This window comes from Antedon mediterranea, chromosome 1 (genome assembly GCF_964355755.1).
Source record: "Antedon mediterranea chromosome 1, ecAntMedi1.1, whole genome shotgun sequence".
NCBI classification, from domain to species: domain Eukaryota; kingdom Metazoa; phylum Echinodermata; class Crinoidea; order Comatulida; family Antedonidae; genus Antedon; species Antedon mediterranea.
The window spans coordinates 637,744-654,154 of NC_092670.1; the positions used below are offsets into that span (position 1 = coordinate 637,744).

At 32.1% G+C, this 16,411-nt stretch overlaps 2 protein-coding genes across 2 annotated transcripts; both read right to left on the reverse strand.

Annotated features, from left to right (window-relative positions):
* Positions 1 to 1,338: 1,338 nt before the first annotated feature.
* Positions 1,339 to 13,425, reverse strand: LOC140051863 (growth factor receptor-bound protein 2-like). Its single transcript, XM_072097194.1, has 5 exons — positions 13,066 to 13,425; positions 11,427 to 11,524; positions 8,098 to 8,223; positions 5,882 to 6,044; positions 1,339 to 5,658 (listed from the first exon to the last, which is right to left on the reverse strand). The coding sequence occupies exons 1-5, from the start codon at positions 13,141 to 13,143 to the stop codon at positions 5,482 to 5,484; spliced, it is 642 nt and encodes a 213-aa protein (XP_071953295.1). The 5' UTR covers positions 13,144 to 13,425; the 3' UTR covers positions 1,339 to 5,481.
* Positions 13,426 to 13,513: 88 nt separating this feature from the next.
* LOC140051871 (growth factor receptor-bound protein 2-like) lies at positions 13,514 to 16,326 on the reverse strand. The gene is made up of 5 exons (XM_072097205.1): positions 16,022 to 16,326; positions 15,236 to 15,333; positions 14,824 to 14,946; positions 14,321 to 14,489; positions 13,514 to 14,116 (listed from the first exon to the last, which is right to left on the reverse strand). The coding sequence occupies exons 1-5, from the start codon at positions 16,097 to 16,099 to the stop codon at positions 13,943 to 13,945; spliced, it is 642 nt and encodes a 213-aa protein (XP_071953306.1). The 5' UTR covers positions 16,100 to 16,326; the 3' UTR covers positions 13,514 to 13,942.
* Between the last annotated feature and the right edge of the window lie 85 nt (positions 16,327 to 16,411).

Consider the following 16,411-nt stretch of genomic DNA (forward strand, 5'->3'; position numbering starts at 1 on the left):
CTTATAGTTAAATAGGAAGGCCTATTACTACTAGCCTATATATAGTATATTCCTACAGTCTTTAGGCCCTAGACTCACTATTCTAGCCGGATCTCTTCTAGCCTAGCTAGGCTAGGTAGGCCTTCCCTTTAAAATAATTAATATTTGGTGCCACAGAAACAGTCGTCAGTGCACACAAATAAAAAACCAGTACACTTTCAAGGATTCACCTACTTTAATATAGTATACCTATACATTTTCTCAGTAATTACTACTGCTAAGCTTTAAGTTTCTAGCCATACAAACTGTATATATAGCAAGGTTAGTAATTAGGCACATTAGTAGAGTGTCTGTAAACTCTGTATTGTTTACTATACATCTTTGCGGCAGGTTTAGTCTAGGCCTAGTTTTTAAATTGTATATATCTTTGACTTGGGGTTGCAAAACACCTACAAACATTTTCTAACGTTTGTATAAACTACTAAATATTGACAAAATGTATAGCTTTGGTTAATTAATTGTATACCAACAAGGATTTAAATGGATTTTATTATCGATACATGGTGGAAATAACTCACAGAAATCTGCTTCGAGTAAAAAAGAACAAAACCATAGAGGGCGCGTCATAGATAAGCATGAAGGACGCCACCAACAGTAGAGAATTTTCCAAAGGTGTTTCAGTGTTTCCATAGATAAGACTGTTAATATTTATATAAATATTTAATGATACAATAGCCTTTTTCACCAAATTTCGAGGGAAACGAAAAACAAATATAAATTAATCTGCATACGAATTTGAGTAATTTTTTTCCTTTTATGATGAACCAAATAAACATATCAATACACTTCATCATTGGTAGACATAGCACGTTCTATAATTGTTGTGCCATTTATTTTGTGGGCTGGGTGCGTCTCAAGTGGGCCAGTGTAATTTATTGCTGTTTTCAAGTCATCCTGTATCATTTTTATCCATATTTTCCAACTGGTTTTTTAACTTTCTTGTTATCTTTCCTCTTACGCTAGTTTTGCGGGTGTATTATTGGGTCTTATTAGATGATGCTCTGTCTAAACTATCAAACTAAATGTGCCCAAATATGGTAGTAATATTCCCAAATATGACATCATCATGTCCATATATCAAATCACATTTTTTTTGTCACATAAACTTTGATAGTGTAGAGAGAGCTTCAGTCTACTTTTCATCTTTAAACTCCATTTTTACAAAACTAAATAAAAAATACAGTAAATTATATTTTTTCCTTTCATTGCAAACTTTCAACCGAAGTCAGAAGAAAAAAGTCAAACTTATTGACAGAGAAATGACGCAAAACAACAACGAAAGAAATAACGAAAACAAAGTCATGTCTAGCTTCCAGCTTTGTTCAAGTAAATTAAAGAGTACAATATTATGCATACATAAATCAAATAAAAGTCTAAACAAAATAATGAAAATATATACCGTACTAAAAAAAATCATAATCTATATGGTATAACAATAATGGGTGGTGGGTTGTCTGCCAACACTGTAATATTTGGCACATTTCAAAATACAGCCACAACTGTAAATTCCTTATAAAAATTACTGTATAGCAATACTATGAAATATAATATGATAACAACATTGAAGTATCACCCATATCATGTATAGTAAGCTAATTACCAAAGCTTAATTTGCATTCTCAATTATCTAATTACAAAATAAAACAATTTATGGAAAAGCAAATTGTCTATGTGCTAATAAATACTAGTTTCATAATACATAAGTTTTGTTTTTACTAGGTAACCTTTGACCTTTGACATCACCTAGCAAAACCCACACTCCATATGCAACTGTACAGAAATAAGCCAGATGTATGTTGATTTGTACGGCAACCTTTTTGTGTGTATATAAATGAATTTTTGCCTTTTTCATTCATGATGTGGAGTGGAGTCACTGACAAAAATGGAGTATACTTGAAGGATGTGTTCTTTGGTTACATGCGAGTGATGGAAGTGCCAACTGTTTTAAAAATGACTTATTAATATGAAGACTATTTTAATATGACTTATGACTTATTAATATGAAGACTATTTTACTTTTTCTTTATAAACAAGCACAATAGGAAGCTCCTACAGTAAAACAATTTGTGATTTGAATCATGCACAAAAAAAAAGTAAAAAATAAATTAGTGATTAAAATTCTTTACACACATTCTTAACAAAAAATATATATCTGATTATAATGCAATTAAATAGTTGCTACCTCTATGGTAGGCAAATCAAACTACGTATGTTAAGAAGAACACTACAGGAATTGAAAATATATATATAATTATGAAGAAATAACGTCTATTTACAAGATTCTGATAAACCATCGCAAAACATTTTTGTTAAAAGTACAGTATTTCAAAACCTGTCCAACATTTTCCTTTATGATTTAATTGTACTACAGCAAACCAATTTATAAGCATGATGAGGACATAAGGAGTCATGATTGTAATATAGCACTATCTAGAAAATAACAATGACACACAAATAGAAGTACACAACATTTATAAACAGGAAGTTGTTTTTTTTTCCGCTTAGCTATCAATTATCAGAAATTAAGTCAATCATTTTATTTCAGTAATTCTATTAAGATCAATTTTTCATGTTAAAACAATATCATAACATGGGATTATGTAAATATTTATAGTATTACCCACAATGCATAAGTACAGTATCTACATGAATAACTGCAGTACCTTTATGGTAGGCTCTTATAACAAACCATGTCAACATTATTTTACTGCAGTTACTGCAGCAACTACATTTTATTTACTCATGTTTATGCAAATATTTAGCATTCTTTTTTGGCATCATAACATCATGTTTATAAACTTTAAATTCAATTGTTACTGCAGTAAACTGCAGTAGAATAATTTTGACATGATTCCCTACCATATTTTATCACCACACAAAAAAAAGTTTTGATATAGACATATTAATATCATTTGAGTATACAAACATTATGTAAGTCATTAACAAAATTATATAATATAAACCATACTACAAAGGTCAGGGGTCAGCCAACCCTCCAAATGATCAGTTGATTTAATTTGGTCCCAAAACAAAACATGCCACCTAATCATGGTTACCCAAGTCAGTTGGACTGAAACTAATACAAATATTATAATTATTAAAATTGTTGATACAAATATTTTATTAATATTGTTGCTTATGGTTGACAGGTTAACATTAGCTGAATACAAAAGACATTTTTTTTGGTGGGTTGATGGAACACTATGATAATAAAGAATCAAAATTGAATAGCGAAGTTGAACTTTAAAATGTTTTACACTACTGATTTGTCATTATATGAGTACAAAAAATAAAATTATATAAAACCAATATTTCTAAAATACGATGAGAGTTTTAAAATATCATACTGCCAAATAGTACGATGACACTTCTTCCAGTGTTTCATAGAGAAAAACAAAATCATTAAAAATAACTTAGCTACAGTGAAACATTTTAAAATTTACACAGATTTAACACGACTAGCAGTGATACATTCATTCCTTATAGACATGCATAAGAATGTACACGTGCCCTATATCCGCACATTGAATCAACTATAGAGGGCACCTGTCAAAGTGAAAATGTAACCAGTTTTTAAGCTGTGGTTGATATGAGTAACATAGCTCATGACCTTTGACACCAAAGGGTGGTTATAAACCAATGATGCAAGCGTTGAAATAGAATCACTCTACTGTACCCAATATATATATGATTATTACGTCACTGAATTTACAGTGTCACAATTTGATGGTCTTGTCTTAATACAGAGTACACCCTTACATACAGCCATCATTTAAATTCTTGTCTGTTTATATACTATACTTTCACACAGTTTGAACAATACATTTGTCATTACTGTCAAATTGCGCAAATGCATTTCTTCACACCACTTTTACATGTCTTCTCTTAATTACGAATAATTAAAACTGATTGCCTTTCCTCCCCCGATTATCCCAACATTCCATCACGGCCATCTTAGATACATTAACTACTGTACTTCGTATTTAACAAAAAACAACATATTTACAAATTGCAAAAGTTCAGAAATTATCATCGCTAGAGGAAGAAAGCTTGGGTCATCTATTAGATGTCATTGAACCATCAAACTATCACATGGTTGCTTGATTTAGTAATACACACACACATTGAGTTGCTTGTAATAAACATTCATAATTAGAAATAAAAACTGAAGTACAAAGAAGGCATAGTGGAAAAACAACCCTCAATAACTGCAGATTTAATTAATGTTTTTTTGTGGTCATTCTAAGAATTTTATAATAAAGCTGGATGACCATTCATGATTTTATTTCAAACTAGCTACCATCATAATCATCATCACCACCATCATCACAATCATTTTACTACAGTAGCTAACAGATCAGTTGAGACCTGTTGCTGTATGTTTAGTCAGGTAACCTTCAATTGACTAGTGTATTCTTTTACATACTGTAGGTACTTTTATACTTTAAACACAAACCATCAAATCTACACAGACCTGATCATGCGTGACGATTGTGGTGCTGCCCTCGCTGCTACAAATCTTTATTTAAAGGATCATCATGATTGTTACTATTTGATTATACAATGATTGTTGGTCATGTGACCTTAATTAATATAAAAAATTGTTTCAACTTAAATATTTGTTTATTAAAATAAAATGAACTTTGGTTTGAATTGGAGTATATCAAATGGCTGACTTTGTGTATGGAAAAAAGTTGTTGTAACATACAGCTCTGTTAACACTATCAAACTTCACGTTGACAACAAAATGTGATGCCCATATATGGACACGATGACATCATATAAAGTACAGTATTACCATATTTGGGCACATCACATTTTGTTGACAACATAATGTTTGATAGTGTAGACAGAGCTTAAAAGTTCTTTGCACCTGCTAATTTGGATAAATTTACTCTAGAAAATTTCCCATCGCATTCTATAAAAGTTATTACGAAAAGTATGCGTTACAAACTCACAGCCGAACCAGCTTCAATTGGTTAATTAATTGGTTATTGTTTTCGACACAATATGTACATTTACAGTGAAAACTCAAAGGGACTAACTAAAGAAACACCTTAATTAAGAAACCACTATTTGAGTGCAACATGTGATAGCAAATACCCATAATTGTTGCAAAAAAAGGAGACATTTCATCATGTCAAAGGTCATTTTATAAAGCGATTGTATTTTAATTTAATACTGTATACTCTCACATATAATGACAAAAGGTTTGCGATGCCTACAGGAGTTAATAAAACCTATATCAACCGACAATTGGTCTTAGTTTTTCGTTGTTGACCAAATCTACCTCTTTACCCTAAATGTAAGAATATATGGTACAAATTTCTGGCCCCAAAAGATATCTAATATTGTTTAGTGCTCAACATTGACAATTGTATACTCCTTCTCATCCTCTTACAATGAAGAACCTTATATAGAAATTGTATTTAAAATGTATATTTAATTGTTGTATTTTGAAACGTAAGGTGTTGGAAACATCCCCTCTCGACCTCCTAGTTTACCTTTCCACCAATTGCTGTCAGAGTCGTCTAAAACTTCAATAATGTCACCCATGCTGAAACTAAGCTCGCCATCTTCTTGCGGGATGAAGTCAAAGTTCGCTCTAACTCTGCATAACTAAAGAAATAAAAGGAGTATTATAATAATAACAGCAATTAGTAATACTGCAAGAAACAAGAATAAGGACTGCTGTACAACCATCTCCAGAAGTAAAAGCATTAAGACACTCTTAACTTTACATTGTTTTCTTTTAAAAACACATGACGACTGACTTTACTACCATTTACTCGCCACTTGTAAACAATAACAAATCAGTATTTATTCAAACTTGTTTTCTTACTGTGTTCATCATGTCTTTTAAAAGTATTGCTTGAGTTCGGCTGACTGATGAAGTACGGTGGTAATGAACCAGTTCGTTGAGGGAGTTGAATTTCACGACCCACAGGAAGTACTTGCCAGCTCCGTCTCGTAGAACCTTAAAATGTTGAACTTTATCCGCATATCTATAAGCAATACCAAAATATAGTTAAAGATATATTGTCCCCCTAAAAAAATATTTTTTTAAATTTTTTTGTTGAATATGTTATTTTAATGTCACATAATAGTTATTCACTCTCACAAAAAATTTGGTCTGAAAAAAATTTATTTACCCGAGAAAAATGTAATTTAAAGCAAAAAATGGTCAAATTGTCTGGAAGACAATGAGTTTTTGGGTAATTTAACTGTTTATTTTGTCTTTTTATAGGTGAAATAATTTTTTCCCCCGTTTTTTTTCTTATGGAAGTGAACAACTTCATTAAAATTGCAAAATGGCCTATTCAAAGTCCGATTTTAAAAATCTTTATTTTTCATGATTTTGGGGGACAATACATCTTTAATTGTTAAATTAGGGAAACTCTCTTTATTTACTTATACAGTATAAATGAATAAATAGCTGCTCACTAGCTTGGTTGAGTGCTATTCTAATATTTAGTCTTTTCTTAATATTTTTTAGTCTTTTCTTAATATTTTTTAGTCTTTTCTTAATATTTTTTTAGTATAAATTCATTAATATTTTTTTAGTATATTCATTAATATTTTTTTAGTATATTCATTAATATTTTTTTAGTATATTCTTAATATTTTTTAGTCTATTCTAATATTTAATATTTTTAATATTTAGTCTATTCTAATATTTATTTATTTTTTTATTTATTTATTCTGGTATAAAACTTACAACAAGTAGCCGCAAGGCTAAAAACGTTGCAATTACAAAATTACAATACAATACTTACATAACAATAAAAAGGATGTAAAAAATGAAATAACAACAATATCACTCTGACTCTTTGGCTCATGAACTATTGTTTAGCAAATTGATTATTTGCTAAGATGTATTGTCCCTTGAATATTTAGTCTATAGATTCTAATATTATTAGTCTATTCTAATATTTAATATTTTTAATATTTAGTCTATTCTAATATTTAGTCTATTCTTAATATTTAGTCTATTCTTAATATTTAGTCTATTCTAATATTTAGTCTATTCTTAATATTTAGTCTAACAGACGTTGAAAGTAGTTGTAATAAAAAAATTTGCTATATATACATAAAATGATTGATTTTGTTGTTGTTAAAACCATATTTGCATTCGTTGTTTTACAATATATATTTAGTCTATACTAATATTTAGTCTATTCTAATATTTAATCTATACTAATATTTAGTCTATTCTTAATATTTAGTCTATTCTAATATTTAGTCTATACTAATATTTAGTCTATATTCTTAATATTTAGTCTATTTAGGCTATTGTAATATTTAGGCTATTGTAATATTTAGTCTATTGTAATATTTAGTCTATTGTAATATTTAGTCTATTGTAATATTTAGTCTATTCTAATATTTAGTCTATTCTAATATTTAGTCTATTCTAATATTTAGTCTCTACTAATATTTAGTCTCTACTAATATTTAGTCTATTCTAATATTTAGTCTATTCTAATATTTAGTCTATTCTTAATATTTAGTCTATTCTAATATTTAGTCTATTCTAATATTTAGTCTATACTAATATTTAGTCTATATTCTTAATATTTAGTCTATTTAGGCTATTGTAATATTTAGTCTATTCTAATATTTAGTCTATTCTAATATTTAGTCTATTCTAATATTTAGTCTATTCTAATATTTAGTCTATTCTAATATTTAGTCTCTACTAATATTTAGTCTATACTAATATTTAGTCTATTCTAATATTTAGTCTATATTCTTAATATTTAGGCTATTCTAATATTTAGTCTATTCTAATATTTAGTCTATTCTTAATATTTAGTCTATTCTTAATATTTAGTCTATTCTAATATTTAGGCTATATTTAGGCTATTGTAATATTTAGTCTATTCTAATATTTAGGCTATTGTAATATTTAGTCTATTCTAATATTTAGGCTATTCTAATATTTAGTCTATACTAATATTTAGTCTATTCTAATATTTAGTCTATACTAATATGACTAGTTTTTACTAAAGATTGAATTGTTTGATTATTTGTTTGTCTTTTTTCATCATAACTTACTTTACTGAAAGTGAGAACTCTCCTGGACTACTTTCACTTTCTCGAATAAGGAAGGCGCCATCATTGATATGATGTGCGTTGAGAAGCTCTTCTGCTTTGACACGTTGTATTTTCCCATAAAACCATCTGTTGAGTAGAAAATGAAAACAATTAAAAGATCATGTACACCAATTTAGTTGCTCTAATTTCATTGTCTCTCTGTTTCATTGTTCATTCAAAAACAAGAAATAGCCAACTCGTTTTGACATTTGCCACAGGTCTAGGCCTACAGGCTTGTACATTTGCTACTGTGCAGGTCTAGGCCTACAGGCTTGTACTGTACATTTGCTACTGTGCAGGTCTAGGCCTACAGGCTTGTTAGAACATCAAGTGGTCTAGTGATTGGCAAAAGTACAGTAGTTCTATTTATAAAGAAAAAGTTAATATTTAAATCAAAGGCAAACATTCAAAGATCAAATATCCTTGCATTGACTATAAACTAAAATTAATAATTAACAATAATAAATGATAAGTGTGCTTAAAATGATGACCCTTGCTGGGGAATTCCATGTTTACAGTTGGACAATTGGGGAAGAAACAGGGTTTTCTTTTCATTTACCTTCAATTCCATTTAAGTGGATTGCAATTTTTTTTCCCAAGCAAGAAAAATAGTTAAGTCTCCATTTGCATCTTGTTACTCACCATACTTACCATTATTCACTTTATTTTTGGGGACCCCTTTGGAAACAAGCCCTTGGGCTTAAAAAAAGGCTTATCCCCCTGCTTTCCAGGTTTTTTTTTGTCTCAAGTCTTTGTATTATTCTATAAACTTGATTTCTTCTAGAGAAGACCCCAAATGATGGCTATTACTAATGTTTTCATTTATGTACACATCTATATATTATACTGTTTAATGCCATTGTTGAACAAATAAATGTTTTTTTGAAATTGAATTGAATTGAAATAATAATATCCCGGATTTATATAGCGCCTAATGTTTATATAGCGCCTAATGTTTATATAGCGCCTAATGTTTATATAGCGCCTAATGTTTATATAGCGCCTAATGTTTATATATAGCGCCTAATGTTTATATAGCGCCTAATGTTTATATAGCGCCTAATGTTTATCTACGCTCGCGCTAAGGTCAAATTTTCGTTCGCCAGAATGGCGAAAGGTTTTGAAAAACATTAGCCAAATTGAAAATCCTTTAGCCAAATTTAAAAAACCATAAAAATTCGCAAAAACGTTTATTAAATAAATAATGCATGTATTTGTTTGTTATTTTACTTCTTTTACATTTATATTATTATTAGGTATCCCAATGAAGCTGATTTTCGTTACTGCGATTTTAACACGTTCGTGAAATTTCAAAAAGTGACGTGTCTTTGAAGTTAAAAATATACTATTTCTTATGTACCCATGAGAATAAAAATTATATGCCTGGAAAGATCTTGTTTAAGGGATTGTTTTTATATATTTTTAATCTATGTTTATTAAATATTTTAATAGAAAACGCGAGTTAAAAATGAGGTACAAAAGCCGGCGAGCCGAAATCCGCGCGCTAAAAATAACTTTGGAAAACACCTACCCATTTACGCACCCGATCGCACGAGGTCCATAATAAGTGGTGGAGTAATTTTTGTTGCATGTTATCAGGCTTTAAATACTCTTTATTTTGATATGTAAATCGGTTATTATTATTATGTACATCCGCCTCATATGTCAATTTTAACGATAAAAATTGAATTTTTGAGTCTTTCTCATTATCAAAATCTGGCTAATTTAGTATTGAATTAAAGCTAATTTATATTTCTGTTTGATAAAACCACATCGTTTTATTTGACTTTGCGTGGACCTCGTGCGAAGAAGCCAACAAGACAAACCACTGAAAAAAATAATCCCTACCATAAATATCAGTGTTTACCATTTTCCTTACGGGGGATTCAGTTCTCCGCTTATTACTAAATTACCGTCGCCCAGGCAATGTGCATGGTATGCATGTATTAGCGCGTTAATTAATGATTGGATAACCCCCGCAGTGGACTGTTCCATTTTCTGAACTAGTCTTCGCCGCACACGAGGCATGTCGAAAAATGTCGCCTCTCATCATGGAATATTTGCTTCGAAACGTCAATTTTACCGATTTATTAAATTATTTAATAAGTGGAATATTTATCAATCTATTATATAAAACAAGTACGTTAGGAAAAAATGTACCGCAGAAATTTAAGAAGCTTTGAATTTGCTATGCAGCGGCCGTAACCCATTCTATGTAGGCGGCCGAAACGCGCTTTGGCCAGGGTTGCCATTGTAGGAGTATACGCTGTTTCTTAGCTATTCAATTTAAAGCGCAACTTTCGGTTAGAATAATCGAAAGGGAAATAAAATTAAACATGTTAACATTATACTATTGAGGTAATTACTTTGTTAAATTTAAAATTCCCCTTTTTAAATAACAGAACAGCCTCGTTTACGGAAGTATTCGTCCACATGTTGCTGTTTACATTTTCTTCTCGCGAAGTTCATTTTCTACGTCGAAGAATAGGGACTTCCCCTTTTAGTTTTATTCGCTCATCATCACGTCGACGACGGCCGGCCACGAACCAATCACATTAACTGTGTGTCATTAAAACGTCATCGAGGCACGCTCTGAGCATGTTTAAACAGAACTAAAAAAAATGAATAAGGCGATCATGACGTCGTCACATAAAATGCTGTGGTGGTAAAAAGTGTACCCGAGTCAAAAAGTACCGAAGTGTGCCGAATTGTCGCTCCCATAAGAAGTCACGCCGATCAGGCTAGGCCTAGGCTTGGAAATGTGTTTTCGCCAATTTGGCGAACGAGGCAATAATTATTTTCGCCAAATGGAGACTCCAGTCGCCATTGGCGAATTGGCGAGCGGTTAGCGCGAGCGTAGTTTATATAGCGCCTAATGTTTATATAGCGCCTAATGTTTATATAGCGCCTAATGTTTATATAGCGCCTAATGTTTTAAAACCTCTAAGCGCTGAACATTATTACCTATGAATTGATTTTCCTTCATATTTTACGCTGTTTAATAAATTGTACTGTCCATGGAAAGCAATAAATATTACTTACTTAGCTATGATAGTACAGTGCACAATGACTGTACTGCCCAAATACATAGTATTAGTAACAAGACAGAGTGACAAGGGTGGTGAGTGGATACAAGACAGAGTGACAAGGGTGGTGGGTGGATACAAGACAGAGTGACAAGGGTGGTGGGTGGATACAAGACAGAGTGACAAGGGTGGTGGGTGGATACAAGACAGAGTGACAAGGGTGGTGGGTGGATACACTCAATTTAACAATTTTAGTCCACTTACTCATGACATTTCATCTGTATGTAATTTTTAGGTACAAGTCCTTCTCTTCCTTCATACTCCGCTTTAAACCAATTTCTATCGTGTTCTTTGTTTAAAATCTATTAAAAACCAAATGTGATTCAATATCTCATTAAAGATAAATTGTCCCCCAAAATCATAACAAATTTAATATTAATTAAATCAGACTTTGAATGACAAATTAAATGGTAAAATTCAATCAAAAACCCATTGGATGCCAGCCAATTTTTCAGGTAAATAAATTTTGTTTCGATTAAATTTTTGTTGTGTGTGGTAACTATTATGTGACATTAAAATGGCATATTTAACAAAAGAAGTTTAAAAAAAAAAGTTCAGGGGATAATACATCTTTAACACAGCTTTTTTAAATATCAGTTCTGTTTAATTTAATCTAAATAATCATAAACTCACTGGTTTAATGGGTCTATAACTAAAGAATATTTCATAATTATTTTATTATTGTACAGTATATAGTTTAATACACTAACGTAAATATCTTCCGTCTTTCTTCAGTGGTTCATTATGCACTTGTCAATTGTATGACCCACTATACGACCCCCGGGAGAGGTGCGTCATTTGTCCGATGTGCGTCATACTTTTGAATACCATGACGCACCCGTGCGTCAAAAAGGTGACTTACCTTTAGGTGACCATGACGCACCCATTTTGACGCACTGTGACCATGTTGTTTATGATATGGTGGGTGGTAAAGTGACGGACATTGACACACCTTGTTCATTGATGTGACGTACCATCTAGGTTTTTTGACGCACCCCTGCGTCAGTAATTATTTGTAAATGACGCACCCCATGACGCACCTCTCCCGGGGGTCGTATAGTGAGTCATACAATTGACAAGTGCATTATTGCTGTAACATCTTTTCCATGCATGTTTTTTCTAGGCCTACATTTCATTTCAAATTACATTTTATATCTTTTCTTTGTGAATATACAAATACCTCACAAAAAATTATTTTTGATCTACAGCCTAGGCCTACTAGGCTAGGGGCTAGGGCCTAGGGGCTAGGGCCTAGGGGCTAGGGCCTAGGGGCTAGGGCCTAGGGGCTAGGGCCTAGAGGGGCTAGGGCCTAGGCTAGAAAGAAGTATAAATACTTTTCTTCTTAATTGTTTTTCTAGCGGCCCTTGACTATTTACACTGAAAAGAAGACACGCATCCTATTCCTAGCCTAGGCCTAGCCTACTTAAGATTTATAAAATAAAATAAACTCATTTGAATTCCCAAAAGATTAATGACGCAAAAGTACAGGAAACTTAAAACATCCTTGAAACAAAACACAGACAGACTGTTCTTAATTAACTATCTAGTCTAATAAGTATAGGCCTAGCTCCTATTCCAGTCTAGGCCGGCTCGGGTACTAGTCTTCTAGCTAGGCCTAGGCTACAAGCAAAGTTTGACATCAAAGAAATTATCAACCGGATCGACAGCTCCCTGATTATGATTTTATAGTTTCTGTCTGGTACTACGACATACAGGAGGCGGCCTACAGTTGGAAATATCCTAATCTATTATGTATATTGGCTCATCAAATAGTTAATTAAAATACACATCTGACGTTATTTGTACACATAGCATGTACACACATTTTATATATGTCATTTACCTTTAAAACTTGGCCTTTATTAAAAGATAATTCATCTTCTGCCGTTGCTTTGAAATCAAACAAGGCAATTGCTTCCATTTTTATTGACTGACGATCCTACTGCTTTCGCAAGTGTTCAGAACAATCGACAATTTATGAGTTAAAAATACCCAAATATCCCTGTGTTTTACGTAAATCAACGCACGAATTATTAGTTTTGGTAGATCTATAGCAGATGGTGGTTTTAATAGTACACGTCTGCTATAAAAATAAGAAATAATGTCCTTTTAAGACGAAAAAAACACGCTATTTCGTAGTCTTCCGTATTTCCTATTAGAATTACCGCAAGGGATTCTGGGTGTGATGATCTTCATGACACACATCAGTGGAACTTCCTGGTACACGACAGTATAGTTGAATTATTCTTTTGGGACAGTTTGTTTTTTAATCGCCACAAAAAAACACATTGTTTATTTTTAGTCACCAAATATTTATTTTCCATTTTACTATTATAACAATGCAACGTCATTCATTATTGCTATATATAGTTATTCCAGGAGATATTTTATCTCACCAATCCCGGTCGTGGCAATAACGTATCGGGTTGACTTTCATGGGAAGTTAAAATATATATTACGTAATTGAAACTATAAAATGACAACTAACATTGAAGTAGACAATTGTGAAGGCTTATTATTACACAATCAATTGACCTATAAGTTCATGCAGTTCAAGTACAATAACCATGTTAAAGAAATTAATTTCGTGATTTTAATCAAGAGTATTTACGACTTATGTTAGGCCTACATTCTGTGTGAACTCGGACAATTTAATAGGAATTGATTTTAACATTTATAGGCAATAACTATAACTAATAACTGCACGTCCGCTCCTGTAATTATTGATTTATAGATTTAACGTATGGGGCAGGGAACATGCCTTCTTTACCACTAAGACGCCCTCTCCACCAATTCTGATCGGTTCTATCGATGACCTCTATGTGTTGACCCTTTAATAAACTTAGTTCCCCTTCCTCCTGTGCCACGAAATCAAATAGAGCTTCTACAATCATCTATTAATATGAGAGAGGTAATATAAATAAAATACTACAAGTACCGTAAACAAATTAATTATACTGTTACTATACTATACTGTAGATCGATACCAATGCAGTTTCAATGTTATAGCCTATATGGGCAGAAATAAATGCACGTAAGCCTATATTTTGTGTTAGTTCAGTCGCAAAATATAAATGCACAAAATTGTATCGTTGTACCTCGTTTTCCTGGTGCATGTCTTTCAGATATATGGTTTGTGTTCGGCTAACGGAAGAAGTACGATGATAATCCACCAACTGGTTCAGAGAGTTGAACTTAACGACCCACAAGAAGTATTTTCCAGCTCCGTCTCGTAAAACTTTAAAATGCTGGACTCCAGTACCAAATCTGTAACAAAAAGTCAGCATTTGTCAGCCGCATGACAATTACGAAAATACCAAAAGTAGACGCGCGCGCCGCGTAGCAGCGTACAAACGTTGATAATATTTAATACATCTATACCACTGTACTATTATTATACATATTTTGCTTTTTAAATGAAAAATTAAAATGACGTTATACGTTTATTACGATAAAAAGTACGTGAAATTGAAGATAACAGGTAGATATTTGTGTAAGAACTACAGTAAAAGATCGGTAAGCTGAAAGCAGATAGAGGGCGACATACCGACATTTTAATAATCGAAATAATAATATGAAATAATTATATAAATAGACTCACTTAACGGAAAGAGAAAAATCTCCGGGTGTACTCTCGCTTTCCCGAATAAGGAAAGCGCCATCAAATTGCTGGCTTATTAATGTATCCTCAGCATTGCGTCGAGTTATCTTTCCTTTATACCACCTAACGAAAACGAAGAAAACTTATAAATGGTTTAGTTTAAAATATTTGATCTATTGACAGTCATGAGCAACCACTGCAGACTGGGTCGAACTTTTTATAAAACATTGTTTGATAAATAAAATATAAAACAGAACCAAACAGTTCCTTTTCAGCACCTCAACTCCCCGTCGGACCAAATTAGGCGTACGAATGATTAAAAAAAACACTAGGAGGCGCGGCCTGCGCTAAATTTAAGCATAATACACCCGTCCGTACTTAAACAAAAGCAGTCATTTTAATTTCAACTTACTCGTGTGCTTTCATTTGAATATAATTTTTTGGAATCAATCCTTCTCTTCCATCTTGTTCCGCTTTAAACCAATGTCTATCTTCATCTGTATTTAACACCTTTGGTTTGGAAGAGAAAAAATGTATATTTTAGACTTAAAAGTATCCAGCTAAGTAAGTTCTAAGTTACGAAACGATAACATTAAAAGAGTGGTTGAGAGGTCTGCTATTACAAACTCTTAATCGATTTGGTATAATGCCATTTTATAAGAAGAACCCGACTTGTACTTCACTGCAGTTTAAGTTGTAGAACCTACATGATGACTGAATTACCAGGGACTATTAAAATAACTCCGATCTGCTGAAGGTTATCAAATAATCCAAAAGGGACATCTACAAATCGGTCCTAAATGTATCATTACTCTACTATACGACGAGCGGTCGGCGACCGATGGTTATTTAGAGGTTAATGATGAATGTTATTGATGATTATTAGACAACAATGGTAAAATGTAGCCTATTGTACGGATTGTATCCCGGATTGCCTACTGTGCTGCTCATAATATTATTGTCAACAATTACATATAGTTTTTTTTTTTTTTGTCTTATTTGGGTTCGTCCCACACTTTTATTTCATCATCTTTTAAACTATTCAAATTCAGCAAACACATTATAAAAAACAACTTTGACAGACAGATAGACAGCACAAACACTAAGAGAAGAGGCAACCCTTACGAGTTTTAACTCACTGCTTATTTAATGTCACTAAATGTAAGATAGTTTTTATAAGCTAACGAAGCTGCTATACCTTCACTATTGATCCTTTTTTGATGGACAGTTCGTCATCTTCTGTGGCTGTAAAATCGTATAATACTATGGCTTCCATAATGCAACGACATTTAACTATAGCATCAACATTACAAAATAAAGCAAAAATCTGCAAGGTCCGGAAATCGACCAAACGTTGGCCTGTTAATCGACCTTTACGCCCGTTAAAACCACTAAAGTAGCCTACTGTTATATTCCAGTTGGTTGGCTAAATCCAGATAGTTTTTAAAATCTCAAAATTTCGAAGAAGAATAACAAAAAACAGCAATTAACAGGTGCATTGATAGCAAGGTTATCCACCCTCTGATTGGTTGACTCGAGAACAATGGATTACGTAACATGCAGGCATCATTGGGGACAAAAGGATTAA